The sequence below is a fragment of the Pseudophryne corroboree genome, chromosome 5 (genome assembly GCF_028390025.1).
Source record: "Pseudophryne corroboree isolate aPseCor3 chromosome 5, aPseCor3.hap2, whole genome shotgun sequence".
NCBI classification, from domain to species: domain Eukaryota; kingdom Metazoa; phylum Chordata; class Amphibia; order Anura; family Myobatrachidae; genus Pseudophryne; species Pseudophryne corroboree.
In genome coordinates, this window is record NC_086448.1 from 785,772,162 (window position 1) to 785,788,060 (window position 15,899).

General features: G+C 46.6%; 1 protein-coding gene and 1 long non-coding RNA gene across 3 annotated transcripts in view; one reads left to right on the forward strand and one right to left on the reverse strand.

Moving 5' to 3' along the window:
- LOC134928535 (uncharacterized) overlaps window positions 1-15,899 on the forward strand; it is a 411,940-nt gene that overhangs the window by 315,751 nt on the left and 80,290 nt on the right. The gene's annotated exons all lie outside the window — the stretch shown is intronic.
- ANXA13 (annexin A13) overlaps window positions 1-15,899 on the reverse strand; it is a 245,292-nt gene that overhangs the window by 146,246 nt on the left and 83,147 nt on the right. Inside the window, exon 1 of one of the 2 annotated variants that reach the window (XM_063924398.1) lies at window positions 5,178-5,243. The exons of the other annotated variant lie outside the window; for it this stretch is intronic. Within the exon in view, the coding sequence (XP_063780468.1) occupies window positions 5,178-5,192 (15 nt within the window). The 5' untranslated portion in view covers window positions 5,193-5,243. Of the gene's footprint in view, window positions 1-5,177; window positions 5,244-15,899 lie in introns of those variants that run through there. 2 annotated transcript variants of the gene reach the window in all.

Sequence of the window (15,899 nt, forward strand, 5' to 3'; positions counted from 1 at the left end):
CAGCACAGCAGTGAACTCACATGTCTCTGTGTCCTGATAACTGGATTTACAAACATATGAACAAAACAGTGTCAACATTCTGTTGACATTTTTCATGTGACAACAGTAATGATGTAGACATTTTAACCATGTTGACAACATCCATATTAAACACACTACTCCATTACAGTCATTGGTTTTTCTGTCAGATTTGGCCAAGGGTTGGAAGTTCCATTATGGGCCTTTAATCAAAGCAATTCAGTGTGATAAGAGTTTTATAACCAAAAGTACTGTTTTCTTAATGGTGATAAATAAGCCTCTATAAGATTAGACAATGTATATTAATCTTTATTCCATTTCTCTTTTCTTCTTCTTTTTATTGTGTTATTAAAAAAAACCCATTCCCCCAAAAAATATCAGCAACATAGAACAAGAAATGAGCCCTGTACCCTGAATTGTGATGTTTTTTTTTTCTTTTTATTTAAATACTGGAATATAATATTAGATTTTTATAGCGTCTACTTTTCCCCCCATTTAATTTAAAATAAAATCATATAACAGGCAGCTATATTTTCACCATCATCATCATCATCATCATCATCATCATATTAATACAAATAAGCAGATGTTGGATAGATAAAGGGGTTACAACTACTAATTAAGAGTGTTTTTACACACAACGCTACGCAACACATCATTAACTGAAAGTACAGCACTGAGTGTAACAGATATATAATAAATGCGCCCAGGAAATGAGCCAAGTAATTGTGAATAAATAGAAGGGAGTGTAGAGATAAACACAAGGGTGTAGTTACCATAGGTGCAGGCAGTGCAGCTGCTATGGGGCCAGAGCTGAGAGGGGCCACCTTCCCTGTCACAGTTACATGTGTTATATACAGGGCAAAACTACCATAGGTGCAGGCAGTGCAGCTGCTATGGGGCCCAGAGCTGAGAGGGGCCACCTTCCCTGTCACAGTTACATGTGTTATATACAGGGTGTAGCTACCATAGGTGCAGGGAGTGCAGATGCTATGGGGCCCAGAGCTGAGGGGGCTACCTTCCCTGTCACAGTTACATGTGTTATATACAGGGGTGTAGCTACCATAGGTGCAGGGAGTGCAGCTGCTATAGGGCCCAGAGCTGAGAGGGCCCACCTTCCCTGTCACAGTTACATGTGTTATATACAGGTGCATAGCTACCATAGGTGCAGGGAGTGCAGCTGCTTTGGGGTCCAGAGCTGAGAGGGGCCACCTTCCCTGCCACAGTTACATGTGTTATATACAAGGGTGTAGCTACCATAGGTGCAGGGAGTGCAGCTGCTATGGGGCCCAGAGCTGAGAGGGGCCATCTTCCCTGTCACAGTTACATGTGTTATATACAGGGCAAAACTACCATATGTGCAGGGAGTACAGCTTCTATGGGGCCCAGAGCTGAGAGGGGCCACCTTCCCTGACACAGTTACATGTATTATATACATTTTTCACCATTGGGTGGTACATAGGGGTCCTTTCAAACTTTTTCCTTGGAGCCTGCAATATATCTAGGTATGCCCGTGGTCATGCTTATTGTAGTGTGGTATAAAATTAACTGGAGGGCATTTTAATGTTATATAATATGAACTGGGGCACTGTAATAAGGCACAATATGAACGGGGAGCACTATATATCATAATGTGAATTGGGGGTACTGTGTGGCATAATGTGTACTGGCGGCTCTGAAATGTGACACAGGGTGAACTTAAGCACTAATGCGATTCATAAAATAAACTAGGGCACTACTATGGAGCATAACATTAAATAAGGCTCTACTATGGTTCAGAAATGAACTAGAGCACTATTATAGAGCATAAAATGAACAACTGCTGCAGAGATGTGTCTCTCTAGAAGCATTGGGACAGGGGCACCTTCAAAATGTTGCTATGGGGCCCACAAAGTTCTGGCTACACCCCTGCACAAATAGATAATTCAATATTGTTTTCATAGCAAAGCTAATCAAGTGTGCGCCCACATCATGCTTACCTACTCTCCCGGAATGGCCGGGGGGCTCCTGAAAGTCGAGTCACACTCCCGTCCTCCAGAAGAGAAGGCAAGATGGTCACATGGCCGCTCCCTCATGGAACCGTCCATACTCCCCTGCTTGTAAACAGAAAGGGGGTGGGGCGATGACACAATTCATGCTGAATCGTGTCATCGTAGCCCTGCCCCCCATTTTACATGCCAGTATTCTGGGCATTGTAAAGCAGGTGCGGAGCCACGATGATGTAATCATGTCTCCACACCCCTGCAGCACTCACAAATGACAATTCCCCCGCCCCCAACCTGGCTGCCTCCTCTCGAAACCTTGATACATGTCCACTACTACTAGGGATTGGATCAGTGGGCTAAACATCAATGTTGTGTTTGCTGATTATCATCGATGGCAATTCAACACTGGTTTGCACAAATCATTGGTCGTCCCTGCTGTGGGGAATGTCACATGGCGGGCCAATCAGGGTAGGGGGTGGGGCATATAGGGGTGGGGCTAAATTCAGATCCGACACTGAGATTAAAAAAATAAACCATTGCCACCTTCCATGCTATCAGCCAATGACACACCATCGAAGGCCATCCATAATATCTACTATAGGCCCTAGCGAGTAAACGATAGGCTCCAACCCACCCAACCACCTATTTTGTTTACCTACTGAATTACTCTTAAAATCTTTAATTTGAATAAATAATTATAATAATTTAAACTTTCATAAAAATACCTGCTTTTCTGTGGCGCTAACAGTTTTCGACCAAGCGTGACTCCATTGCATTGCTGGCTTGAAAATAGCTACAGATTTCTGCCTGTGTTTACAGTAGGCCGCATCTACCCTATACACCCACTTGTGAGAGCAGCCATCACCATTGTCAGCTTGCATTCGCACCAGCTCTATCCTGGGTGCAAGAGACCTGCCAGAGTCCACTGTGCATGTTAAAGTCTCCAGGGAAATTGCGCTGCAGCCATTTTCCTGTAGATTTCCTGACTGCACATGCGCAAACACTGGGCAAATGACCATTGCGCTGGTGATTTTGCATTGATGGCGCTGCCGATGCGGACTCCAGAGAGATAAGTATTGAAGGAATGGTGGCAGGGTGCACTGCATACCCTTCACCCATTATTATTATTATAGTGGCATAATAGTGTGGCAATGGGGGTCATTCCGAGTTGATCGTCCGCTAGCTAGTTTTAGCAGCCGTGCAAACGCTATGCCGCCGCCCACTTGGGAGTGTATTTTAGCTTAGCAGAAGTGCGAATGCATGTGCAGCCGAGCTCTGCAAAACAGTTTGTGCTGTTACTCAGCGCTTGCGATCACTTTAGCCTATTCATGTCCGGATTTGACGTCATACACCCACCCAGCGAACGCCCAGACACGCCTGCATTTTTTCAGACACGCCTGTGCTTTTGCAAACACTCCCTGAAAACGGTCAGTTGACACCCAGAAACGCCCCCTTACTGTCAATCTTCTTGCGGCCGTCAGTGCGAAGAAAAACTTTGCTAGAACCTGAGCACAACCACAAAGAGCTTTGTACCTGTATGTCGCGCGTGCGCATTGCGGGGCACACATATGCACATAAATGCAGTTTTTTCACCTGATCGCTGCACTGCGGAAATCGCCAGCGATCAACTCGGAATGACCCCCAATATGCCCTGTTCTGGCCAACCCTCTGAGTGCATGATGTAACAATGTCACGTAGAGGGGCAGAGTCACCACCACTGCTCATACAACCTAGTTATGGCCCTGTACAAGTCCCCCCCTGGTGTTGTCACCCAGTTACGTCCATTAGCCACAAGAGGAGAATAGATCCAGCTGACATCTGCGCTACTCTGAATAGCCCGCAGATCCACAGGGAAGCGTAAGTTTGACTCTGATGGCCAGCATGACTATGCGCATGCAATTTACTTGCGACTCTGAAGCCCATAGTTGGTTCACTCTATTAAAGTCACCGAATACAAACTTTTTCCAAACACAACAGAACAGCCCTACCGTATGATTCTATCATGAAACATAATAAATCCAAAGTATAGGTTTCCAGTGGCACAAAACGGGACCATTTCTGGGAAAAACCAGGACACGCGTGAACCTGACACTGGAGCGTAACATATTCTAAACTTCAAGTCTTAACTCTCCATGTGTTCATCATAGTTAATAGAATGGCCATATACTGTAGGGAGGCTTTTGGACTACACACCCAAATTCTAAGCACAATGAGAGGTGCTACCATGCTTTAATAAAACGACCAGAATATGCCATACTGTGAATATCAGCTACCGTAACCTAAATTTAATAGAACTAATAGCCAAATTATATGAAATAGGCAGAAGTCATCTCTATATGATAATGGAGTATTTCCACCTCTTACCAACTCTTGTATGATGGGATAAAGGAGATAATGTAAAAAAAAAATATTTCTGCAGATCATTATTAACATCGTAGTTTCAGTAAAGATAAACATGAGGTTCTGTGATAAAGGGGGAAAGGAGGGAACAAAGTTCCTGGAAGAAATGTTCCTCTGGGACACATAAGATCCATTTTTAAAAGTTTTCAATACTCTAAAGTTTCCGACAAATCAGAAGTTTTAATACTGCGGATGGTGCAAACTAATATTATCTTAGGGTTAGCCCTCTACAAAACCTGGCTGTTATCTCTGACTAGGTCATGCATGTGAGGTTAGCAAAGAATATGTTCTAAAACATTTAGATTTTATCCAATGATCGTCGATTACATTTACTGGACTGCAGCTTGTATGAAAAGTTATTCTCTGCAACAGAAGAATAAATACTGTATAGAAATAACCCTTTAATCCAGAGCTTCTCAAACGCGGTCCTCAAGGCTCTCCAACAGACAAGGTTTTAGGGTTATCCATGCTTGGCCACAGGTGACTTAATTAGCACCTTTTTGTTGAGCCATGCACATACCTGAAACCTGGACCGTCGGGGTGCCTTGAGAACTGGTTTGAGAACCTCTTCGGGTTAACCTATATTATTATCATTTGAAAAGAGTCACAAAATGCCTACAATTTACAATAGCCCTAAGCAGCATATTGTAAATCAGATATACAAATAAATAATGAAACATATTTTAAATACCAATATTTGTGATCATCAAATCATAAATGGAATACATTATAAAATGTTGCTACAGTAATATATAACATTCTTGGAAAGCTTACATGAAAGTTGCCCATGTTTGTCTCTGTAGCGGAGCAGCAGGTCTGATGGTTTGTCCACAGAGACGAGTTTTATGAGATGACCCAGATTAATGAGTAACTTATTATCTAATGAGCTTCTTTGCATAGTTCTAGTAGTGTTGGAAGTCGTATCAGTTATTGACATTCTATGATATTTATTCTTTCACTTATTTTCTTAACTATGGGTTTGATTCACAGTTGGGCGTTAATTTCACCACCGCTTCATCCTAGTATGCTGAGCTAAAATATGCAAATGCAGCGGGAGGCGTCTTATAAAAATAGACGCTGACTGCTAGTTTTTATGATCCGCTGCTGCGTCTGAGACGCAGCATCGGATCAGTTGTATGAACACTGGTATCTGAGTCACCCTCAGGTGACTCAGGATGTCTGGTAAGTGTTAGGATCTCCTGCTCTGTGCTGCCACGTCGCCATGGCGACCGGGAGGCAAGTGTTAGCGAAGTAACCTGAGCGCAGCTGATACTCCGGTCCGGGTTTTTACTGTGTAGTGGTTACAGGCTCTGTGCACGGCAGGGAATCCGGCGCTGGTTTTGTGCTCACAGTCTGTGAGGTCTGAGTGGGGCGTGGACAGCACCTGCTATATAAACCATCCTCTCAGGCTAGGCAAATGCTGCTGAATCTTTGTTTGTTAGTCAGTTCCAGAGAGTTAGCTAGTACTGTGTGACTTTGTATTTACTTGTTGCTTACTGCGAATAGGCCTTGGGATTCGGTACTTCATTCTGCCAATCCGGACCTAGCAGTAAGACTGGAGTCAGTTGTTTGACCTGCTGGGGTTCTTTTGCTATTCTGTGAACCCAGCAGGTTTGCGGCTGTACTCTCAGACCTGCTTGCTTAATCCTCCCTCACTGTGCAGGGCGTCCAGGTGTCAGTTTAGTGGCAGTAAGCTGAACCTGTGCCCTGCAAGTGGGGGTTAGGATTGTGGATACTCTCCTTGTGTCTATATTTCTATCTCTGACCAAGGAGTTTATTCCCACACCCGTTGGTAACCCTTTGGGGTTTTTTCTGTTGCTCTTAGCAACATCATTTCAGGTGCTCCACATGTGAAATCACTACACATCGCTTCATTGTCCGCTCTATTCCATCTGAGCATTCCTGACACTAGGGAGACACCCAATTCCTGAGCCTTTGGGCTTCTCTGTTCACTTTGTGTTTATTAGTTATTCCATCACCTCCTGTGTATGTTATGTTATACTGTCTGTGAGTTCGTTTGCTTCGCTTCCCTCTCTGTTCATACACCGGTATACTCCTGTTAGCACTGGTGTGCGTAACATATTCAGCAGCCCTACTCCTGTTGAAATTTTGTGGGAATATGGAGCATACCCCTCAAAATACTTTGCAACAGGTGGTCGATCAGGTGCAGGTCCTGACTCGACAATTTAATGAGATGTCCATTAAAATGAACACCCCGCAGGCCGCTAGCGGAGCTCCCGCAGCAGCAGCTGCAAGTTCAGGGGTTAAGGAGCCGAAAGTAAATCTCCCGGATCGTTTTTCTGGAGATCGCTCGCAGTTCTTTTGTTTCAAGGAGAGCTGTAAGCTATATTTCAGGCTTAGGCCCCAGTCTTCTGGGTCGGAGATTCAGCGGGTGGGCATGGTGATTTCCTTGCTACAAGGAGACCCACAGGTCTGGGCATATGGGTTACAGCCTGACTGTCCATCGCTTAAAAGTGTTGATGCTTTTTTTACGGCACTGGGCATTTTGTATGATGACCCTGACAAGATGGCTTCAGCCGAGGCTCAGATTACGGTTCTTAAGCAAGGGCGACGGCCAGCTGAGGTTTATAGTACGGAGTTTCGGAGGTTGGCTCATGATACCCAGTGGAATGACCCAGCCCTGAGAAACCAGTACCGAAGGGGCCTTTCTGACCAGATAAAGGACCAACTGGTACAATATCCCTCGCCTGATAGCTTAGATCAGCTCATGCAGTTATCCATCCGGGTGGATAGACGGCTGAGAGAGCGTAGGCTTGAAAGGGAGACCGCAGTTTCCTTTTTTCCCAAGGGAACCTCAGACTCTGAGGAATATTCCGAGGAGCCTATGCAGATTGGGGCTACCCGCCTCTCCTCGCGTGAGAAGACGCGGAGGAGACAGCAGGGTTTGTGTTTGTACTGTGGGAATAAAGGTCATGTTGTAGTATCATGCCCAGAAAAACCGGAAAACTTCAGGGCCTGAGGGTGATGGGAAATATCCTGTCAGGCCAGAAGTCAGAATTTCCCAAAAAGACTTTTCTCATTCCGGTGACTTTGGAGATCCTCGGTCAAACTGTCAAGACTGAGGCCTTTGTTGACAGTGGGGCCGATGGGGTTTTCATGGATCGTCAATTCGCCCTGGAACACTCTGTTCCCTCAGTACCTTTGGCATCAGAGATTGAGATCTGTGGGTTAAACAGGGAACCATTGTCCCAGGGTAAAATTACCTCCTGCACCAGCCAAATTCCTTTGTTTATTGGAGCCACACACTCTGAAAAATTGTCTTTTTATGTGACTGTCTGTTCTTTTGCCCCATTGGTTTTGGGGTTACCCTGGTTAAGGGCCCATAACCCTCAATTTGACTGGGTCTCTGGGGAGATTCTTAGTTGGGGTAGTGATTGTTTCAGGAGTTGCTTGAGCCTTCCAGTCAGGCTCTCGCAGCTAAGTTTGCCAGGATTGCCAGGATGTTATGCAGATTTTGCGGATGTGTTCTCCAAAAAAGTTGCAAAGGTACTACCTCCCCATCGCCCCTATGACTGTGCCATTGATTTGTTGCCGGATGCTAAGCTTCCCAAGAGCAGATTGTACTCCCTGTCACGTCCTGAGACTCAGGCTATGGCAGAGTACATTCAGGAGAACTTGGCTAAGGGATTTATCAGACCCTCACAGTCCCCAGTTGGGTCGGGGTTCTTTTTCGTGGGTAAAAAGGACGGTTCATTGCGACCCTGCATCGACTTCAGGGAATTGAACCGTATCACGATTAAAAACTCGTACCCACTGCCTCTCATTTCGGTTTTGTTTGACCAGCTTCGTACTGCCACCATTTTTTCTAAGATTGACCTACGCGGTGCTTACAATCTAATCCGAATAAGAGAGGGGGATGAATGGAAGACTGCCTTTAATACCCACTCAGGGCATTATGAATATTTGGTGATGCCTTTTGGGCTCTCTAATGCCCCGGCAGTCTTCCAGGAATTCATGAACGATGTGCTCAGGGAATATTTGGATAGATTCTTAGTTGTTTATCTAGATGACATCCTAATCTTCTCTCATTCCCTGGAGGAACATCGGAAGCATGTACGCTTAGTCCTCCAGAAACTCAGAGACCACCAGCTTGGGGCGAAGCTGGAGAAGTGCGAGTTTGAAGTCCAGCAAATCGCATTTCTAGGGTATATTATCTCCTCAGAAGGTTTCCAAATGGAGGGTTCTAAGGTACAGGCAGTCCTGGATTGGGTGCAGCCCACTAGTTTGAAGGCGCTTCAGCGTTTTCTGGGCTTTGCAAATTTTTATAGACGGTTTATCGCTGGATTTTTGTCTGTAGTGGCCTCCTTGGTGGCACTCACTAAGAAAGGGGCGGATGTTGCTCACTGGTCTTGTGAGGCCAAAGCGGCCTTTGCCCGTCTCAAAAGGGCATTTGTCTCGGCCAAGGTGCTGCGACACCCAGATCCAGAGCGTCCTTTTGTGGTAGAAGTGGATGCCTCTGAGATAGGTATTGGGGCAGTGCTCTCTCAGATGGGCGTGTCTGATAATCGCCTTCATCCCTGTGCTTACTTTTCCCGTAAATTTTCGTCTGCCGAGATGAATTATGATGTGGGTAACCGGGAATTGTTGGCTATAAAGGATGCACTCGGGGAGTGGAGACACTGGCTTGAGGGTGCTAAGTTTGTGGTCTCAATTCTCACCGACCATAAGAATCTGGCATATTTAGAGTCAGCGAAGCGGCTCAATGCCAGGCAGGCACGATGGGCTTTGTTTTTTGCTCGCTTTAATTTTTTGATAACATATCGCCCTGGGTCAAAAAACATCAAGGCTGATGCGCTCTCGCGGAGTTTTGCTCCAGTTCAGGAGACCACCGAGGAGCCATTGCCCATTGTGTCCCCATCATGTATTAAAGTGGGCATTACCCAGGACCTCTTGTCATTAGTCCTTAGAGCACAGGAGCAGGCTCCTCCAGACCTTCCGGTAGGTCTCTTGTTTGTGCCTCCTAGGTTAAGACAGCGAGTGTTCCTGGAATTCCATGCCAAGAGGTCGGCAGGGCATCCGGGTATTGCCAGAACTCGGGAGTTGCTGTCTAGGGTGGTGTGGTGGCCCTCGGTGGCTAGGGATGTGGATCAGTGGGTTCGGGCATGTGACGTTTGTGCCCGAAATAAAACTCCTAGAGGGGTTCCTGTTGGCCCATTACATCCACTCTCTATTCCGTCTAAGCCATGGACCCACATTTCCATGGATTTTGTGGTGGACTTGCCCAAATCCTCGGGGATGACAGCCATTTGGGTTGTCGTTGACAGGTTTTCGAAGATGGCGCATTTCGTTCCACTGGTTGGGTTGCCATCGGCCAGACGCCTGTCTGAGTTATTTATGCAGCATGTTGTGCGCCTCCACGGGTTGCCACTTGATGTGGTCTCTGACCGTGGATCCCAGTTTGTGGCCAAATTCTGGAGGGCATTTTGTTCTGATCTCCAGATTTCTGTGAGCTTGTCGTCAGGCTACCATCCACAGTCTAATGGGCAGACTGAGAGGGTGAACCAGTCCTTGGAGCAGTTCCTCAGGTGTTATGTCTCCAAGTGTCATACTGACTGGGTTGCTCATCTGTCCATGGCGGAGTTTGCCTATAACAACGCGGCTCACTCTGCTACAGGGATCTCTCCCTTCCTTTGTGTGTATGGGCATCATCCTAAGGCCAATTCTTTTGACCCCCTGGATTCCACGCCTGGTGGTTTCTCTGTTGTTTCGGTCCTTAGGGGTATTTGGAGGAAAGTGAAGAAGGCCCTTGTGTCTGTGTCATTAGTGACCAAAAGGGTTTTTGATAAGCGGAGAAGACCCTGCAGCTTCAAATTAGGAGACTTCGTCTGGTTGTCCACCAAGAATTTGAAGTTGAGACAGCCATCTCATAAGTTAGGCCCCCGGTTCATCGGCCCTTATAAGATCACCAGGGTTATCAATCCGGTGGCATTTCAGTTAGATCTGCCCCGTTCATTGGGTATCAATAAAACATTTCATTGTTCCCTTTTAAAACTGGCGGTTAGTAATCCTTCTTCCAGTGGAAGACCTTCTCCTCTTCTGATACGGGGTCAGAGGGAGTTTGTGGTTGAAAGGGTTCTTGACTCCAAGATGGTTCGGGGTCGGCTGTCATTTTTGGTGCACTGGAAGGGGTATGGCCCGGAGGAGCGGTCGTGGGTGCGCAGTTGTGATCTTCATGCCCCCAGACTGATACGCTCTTTCTTCTCGCAGTTCCCCCGATAAACCCGGTGGTAGGGGTTCTTTGACCCCTCGTCAGAGGGGGGTACTGTTAGGATCTCCTGCTCTGTGCTGCCACGTCGCCATGGCGACCGGGAGGCAAGTGTTAGCGAAGTAACCTGAGCGCAGCTGATACTCCGGTCCGGGATTTTACTGTGTAGTGGTTACAGGCTCTGTGCACGGCAGGGAATCCGGCACTGGTTTTGTGCTCACAGTCTGTGAGGTTTGAGTGGGGCGTGGACAGCACCTGCTATATAAACCATCCTCTCAGGCTAGGCAAATGCTGCTGAATCTTTGTTTGTTAGTCAGTTCCAGAGAGTTAGCTAGTACTGTGTGACTTTGTATTTACTTATTGCTTACTGCGAATAGGCCTTGGGATTCGGTACTTCATTCTGCCAATCCGGACCTAGCAGTAAGACTGGAGTCAGTTGTTTGACCTGCTGGGGTTCTTTTGCTATTCTGTGAACCCAGCAGGTTTGCGGCTGTACTCTCAGACCTGCTTGCTTAATCCTCCCTCACTGTGCAGGGCGTCCAGGTGTCAGTTTAGTGGCAGTAAGCTGAACCTGTGCCCTGCAAGTGGGGGTTAGGATTGTGGATACTCTCCTTGTGTCTATATTTCTATCTCTGACCAAGGAGTTTATTCCCACACCCGTTGGTAACCCTTTGGGGTTTTTTCTGTTGCTCTTAGCAACATCATTTCAGGTGCTCCACATGTGAAATCACTACACATCACTTCATTGTCCGCTCTATTCCATCTGAGCATTCCTGACACTAGGGAGACACCCAATTCCTGAGCCTTTGGGCTTCTCCGTTCACTTTGTGTTTATTAGTTATTCCATCACCTCCTGTGTATGTTATGTTATACTGTCTGTGAGTTCGTTTGCTTCGCTTCCCTCTCTGTTCATACACCGGTATACTCCTGTTAGCACTGGTGTGCGTAACAGTAAGATCACGCTGAGGATGCAGCCACTGGCTTTGACACACCCAGAACATGGGGCCCCAGTTTTTTAATGCCAATAATCGGAAAGCAAAGATTTATGCGCCAGGACAGAACTTCCGCTATCAATTTGCTTCTCATCTAATGCGTATGCGCAGCTAATCAGGCTTCACATGCATCAATACAGGCTGACGGAGGGGGCTGCAGCAGCCCATAGGCTACTATAGACTAATGCCATCTGAAGATGGTGTTAGCTACCCTGTCCAAGCGCCAATTGGTAAATCTTGCAATTTAGCAACTCCCCACAGAAAACTTTGGGGACTGCTTTTGCAATCGAAAAACAGTGAACCGCAGCAGATATGTCCCTACTATAAACATTATGGGTATGCTTAATATGTGTGGGTATCTCTTGAAAATTGTTGTTTTTCGGTGGATATCTCACAAATGTGTTTTGATAATTCTTTGTATTGACCAGGCATTTCCAGCCAATGAAACGTAAGCACTGATGCAGAGAGGACTAGACCAGTTTGCGTAGAGTATATTCCATGAAATCTCACTGTGTATGCTCAGAAGAGTGAAAGCAGACCTGTGCCCAGAACCATGTGTTTCGGGAACGTACGCCAGCCTGCATCTGGATAGGTGGGACAGGGGAGGAAAGGGGTGTTCTAGTGTAGTCTACAATAAGTGAAAGGAGAAATAATGTGTGTGTATTTTATGTATATCTAATAAATGACAAGACTTCACAACGGGAATGCTGGTCATTTAGACAGCTAAGCTGACTTTGAAAGACCTGTGAGTGCCGTGCTTCCCTCCTTTATCCTACTGATGTTCTCTGCCGGCACCTGGGCATGGAATTTGATTTGAAATGGAGTGCCAGTCATCTATTCTATATATATTTTTATATATCAGAATCAGAATCAGAATCAGCTTTATTGGCCAGGTATACTTGCGTATACTAGGAATTTGTCTTCGGTTTGCTATACAACAGCCAAGTAGGTAACAGGTAAGCAGGTGTGTGTGTGTGTGTGTGTGTGTGGGGGGCAAGTAAAGTTACACAGATAGGTATACCGTAGGGACACAAGTTAGTTACATGTACGTCTAGTCAGTCAATGTTCAGGAGTTCAGCAGACGGACCGCTTGGGGAAAGAAACTTTTGAGGCTTCTGGTGGATCTGGCGGGGACAGCCCTGTAACGCCTGCCTGAAGGAAGCAAGTTAAACATGCTGTGGCCGGGGTGTAGCTGGTCTTTTACTATCTTCATTGCCCGCTTTTTAGCTCTGGACAAGTACAGGTCCTGGACTGAGGGAAGGTCGGCCCCGATGATCTTCTCTGCGGTTTTGACCACCTTTTGGAGCCTGCATCTGTCCCTCGCGCTGGCGGAGCTGTACCATACGAGTATCGAGGAGCACAGTACCGACTCCACAATCGCGGAGTAGAAGAGGAGCAGAAGCTTCTGTGGGATGTTGAACTTCCTTAGTTGCCTGAGGAAGAACAACCTCTGCTGCGCTTTCCCAACAGTGGCGTCAGCGTTGGACCCCCATTTAAGGTCCCTGGAGATTGTGGTCCCTAGAAACTTGAAGGAGTCCACTAGCGATACCACACTGTCAGCAATCATTAGCGGAGGTGCACTAGATGACTTCTTCCTGAAGTCCACTATCATCTCGACAGTTTTGAGGGGGTTGAGCTCAAGGTTGTTGTGGATGCACCACTGGGCCAGCCGGTCTACTTCCCGTCTATAGGCCGATTCGTACCCATCCTTGATGAGGCCGATGACGGTGGTGTCATCGGCGAATTTGATGATCCTTACTGATTGCGCCTCTGAGGTACAGTCATTTGTGTACAGGGAGAAGAGCAGGGGTGAGAGGACACAGCCCTGAGGGGCCCCTGTACTAATGGACCGCGCTTGAGAGGTGAATTCCCCCGCTTTCACCACCTGTGTCCTATCTGTCAGGAAGTCTATTATCCAGGAACAGGTAGCTTCTGGGACCCCTAGGCGAAGTAATTTGGGGTGGAGGATGCTGGGGACGATTGTATTGAAGGCCGAGCTGAAATCAACAAACAAGACCCTCGCGTAGGTACCGGTAATGTCTAGGTGCTGTAGAATGTAGTGCAGGCCCAGGTTGACTGCATCCTCGACACACCGATTCGAGCGATAGGCAAACTGCAGGGGGTCCAGTTGGGGGCCAGTCACAGTTTTCAGGTTATTCAAAACCAGACGCTCGAACGTTTTCATGACCACAGACGTCAGTGCTATCGGCCTGTAGTCGTTCAGGTTCGTGATAGTGGGTTTCTTGGGGACCGGGACTATAGTAGACCTTTTGAGGCAGGAAGGGACTTTCTGTAGCTCCAGCGATTTATTGAAGATCTTGGTGAATATGGGGGCAAGCTGACCCGCACATGCTCTTAGGGCAGATGGTGACACTCCGTCAGGACCCGTAGCTTTCCTGGTTTTGGCCCTTTTGAACAATGCCTCCACCTCTTCTTGGGTGGCTTGCAGTGCCTGGGGATGGCCGTCGGTGTTCGGGGCATCGTAGAGGTGATTGTTTGGGTTGCAGGGGACTTCTTTTGCGAACCTGCAATAAAAGTGATTCAGTTCATCTGCAAGGTCTTGGTGCATGGCGGTGGACTTTGATGTTTTCCTATAGTTGGTTATGGATTGCATTCCTTTCCATACAGATACGGGGTCATTGGTGGAGAGATCGTTTGTCAGCTTGTCCGAGAACCGCTTTTTTGCTAGCCTGATTCCTTTAGTCAGAGAGTTCCTAGTACGGTTGTATAGTGCTCTGTCACCGCTGCTATAGGCCTCCTCTTTGGCTCGACGAAGTTGCCTGAGCTGGGCATTGAACCAGGGCTTGTTGTTGTTGTAAATGCGGTAAGTCTTGGTAGGTACACACATGTCCTCACAGTAGCTGATGTAGGATGTGACAGTGTCTGTCAAGTCATTCAGGTCGGTTGCCGAGGCTTCAAAGACCCCCCATTCCGTGCAGTCGAAGCAGGCCTGGAGCTTCATCTTGGCCTCATTGGTCCATTTCTTAACAGTCTTAACGACAGGCTTAACTGCTCTCAGCTTCTGTGTATAGGTAGGGAGTAGGTGGACGAGGCAGTGGTCAGATAGGCCGAGTGCAGCACGCGGGATAGACCGGAAGGCAGACTTGAGGGTAGTGTAGCAGTGATCAAGGGTGCGCCCTTCTCTAGTGGGACATGTGACTTGTTGTTTGTACTTAGGTAGCTCCTTGCTCAGGTTAGTTCTGTTGAAGTCACCCAGTACTATAAGCAGAGAGTCTGGGTGTTTTTGTTCTATGTCGGATATACATCCGGGGGGGATGTACACTCCCACAAGGACAATTGAGGCAAATTCCCGGGGGGAATAGAAGGGGTTGCAGTTGATACTCAGCATCTCCAGGTGAGGGCTGCATGATTTGCCTATGATCGTGACATTGGTGCACCATCCGTCGTTGATGTAGAAGCAGATGCCACCACCCTTCGTTTTTCCTGAGAGAACCTTGGAGCGATCGGCCCTGAAGAGACTGAAGCCCGGCAGAGACATCGGGTTGTCTGCAATATGGTCGTCCAGCCACGTCTCCGTAAAGCATTCCTCATATATATATATATATATATATATATATGAGAAATGGGGGGGGGGGGGGGGTGAGGGATATATAGCGAACAATGGTGTCAATGAATGAAATAAAATTGCCAATGATAAATATATAAAAACAATAATTAAATTTATTACCATAAAAAGAGACATAAAGAAGAAACATAAAAAATGGGACAATAATACAATCACAGCTGAACTAAAGCACTTAAAAATATATAAAACTACAATAAGATCAAGTAAAAAGATTACCCAATACTTGTTAGTTAAACACACAGAACTTTTTAAATTGTTTCTGAAGCGCTGTAAACAATAGCTAATCCCTAAACAGGAAGTGATATCACAATTGATACCTAATTGTTACTACTATATATAGTCAAGTCAGTCAGTCCCATTCCACCCTAGCCCTGTGATGAAGTCTATTTGACAAAACGCGTTGGGTACCTGTACTTACCTCATACCCAGATAAGGAAAAATCTTTTTACTTGATCTTATTGTAGTTCTATATATTTTTAAGTGCTTTAGTTCAGCTGTGATTGTATTATTGTCACATTTTTTTATGTTTATTTTCTCTAACGTCCTAGTGGATGGATGCTGGGGACTCCGTAAGGACCATGGGGAATAGACGGGCTCCGCAGGAGACAGGGCACTTTAAGAAAGAATTAGGAATACTGGTGTGCACTGGCTCCTCCCTCTATGTCCCTCCTCCAGACCTCAGTTAGAATCTG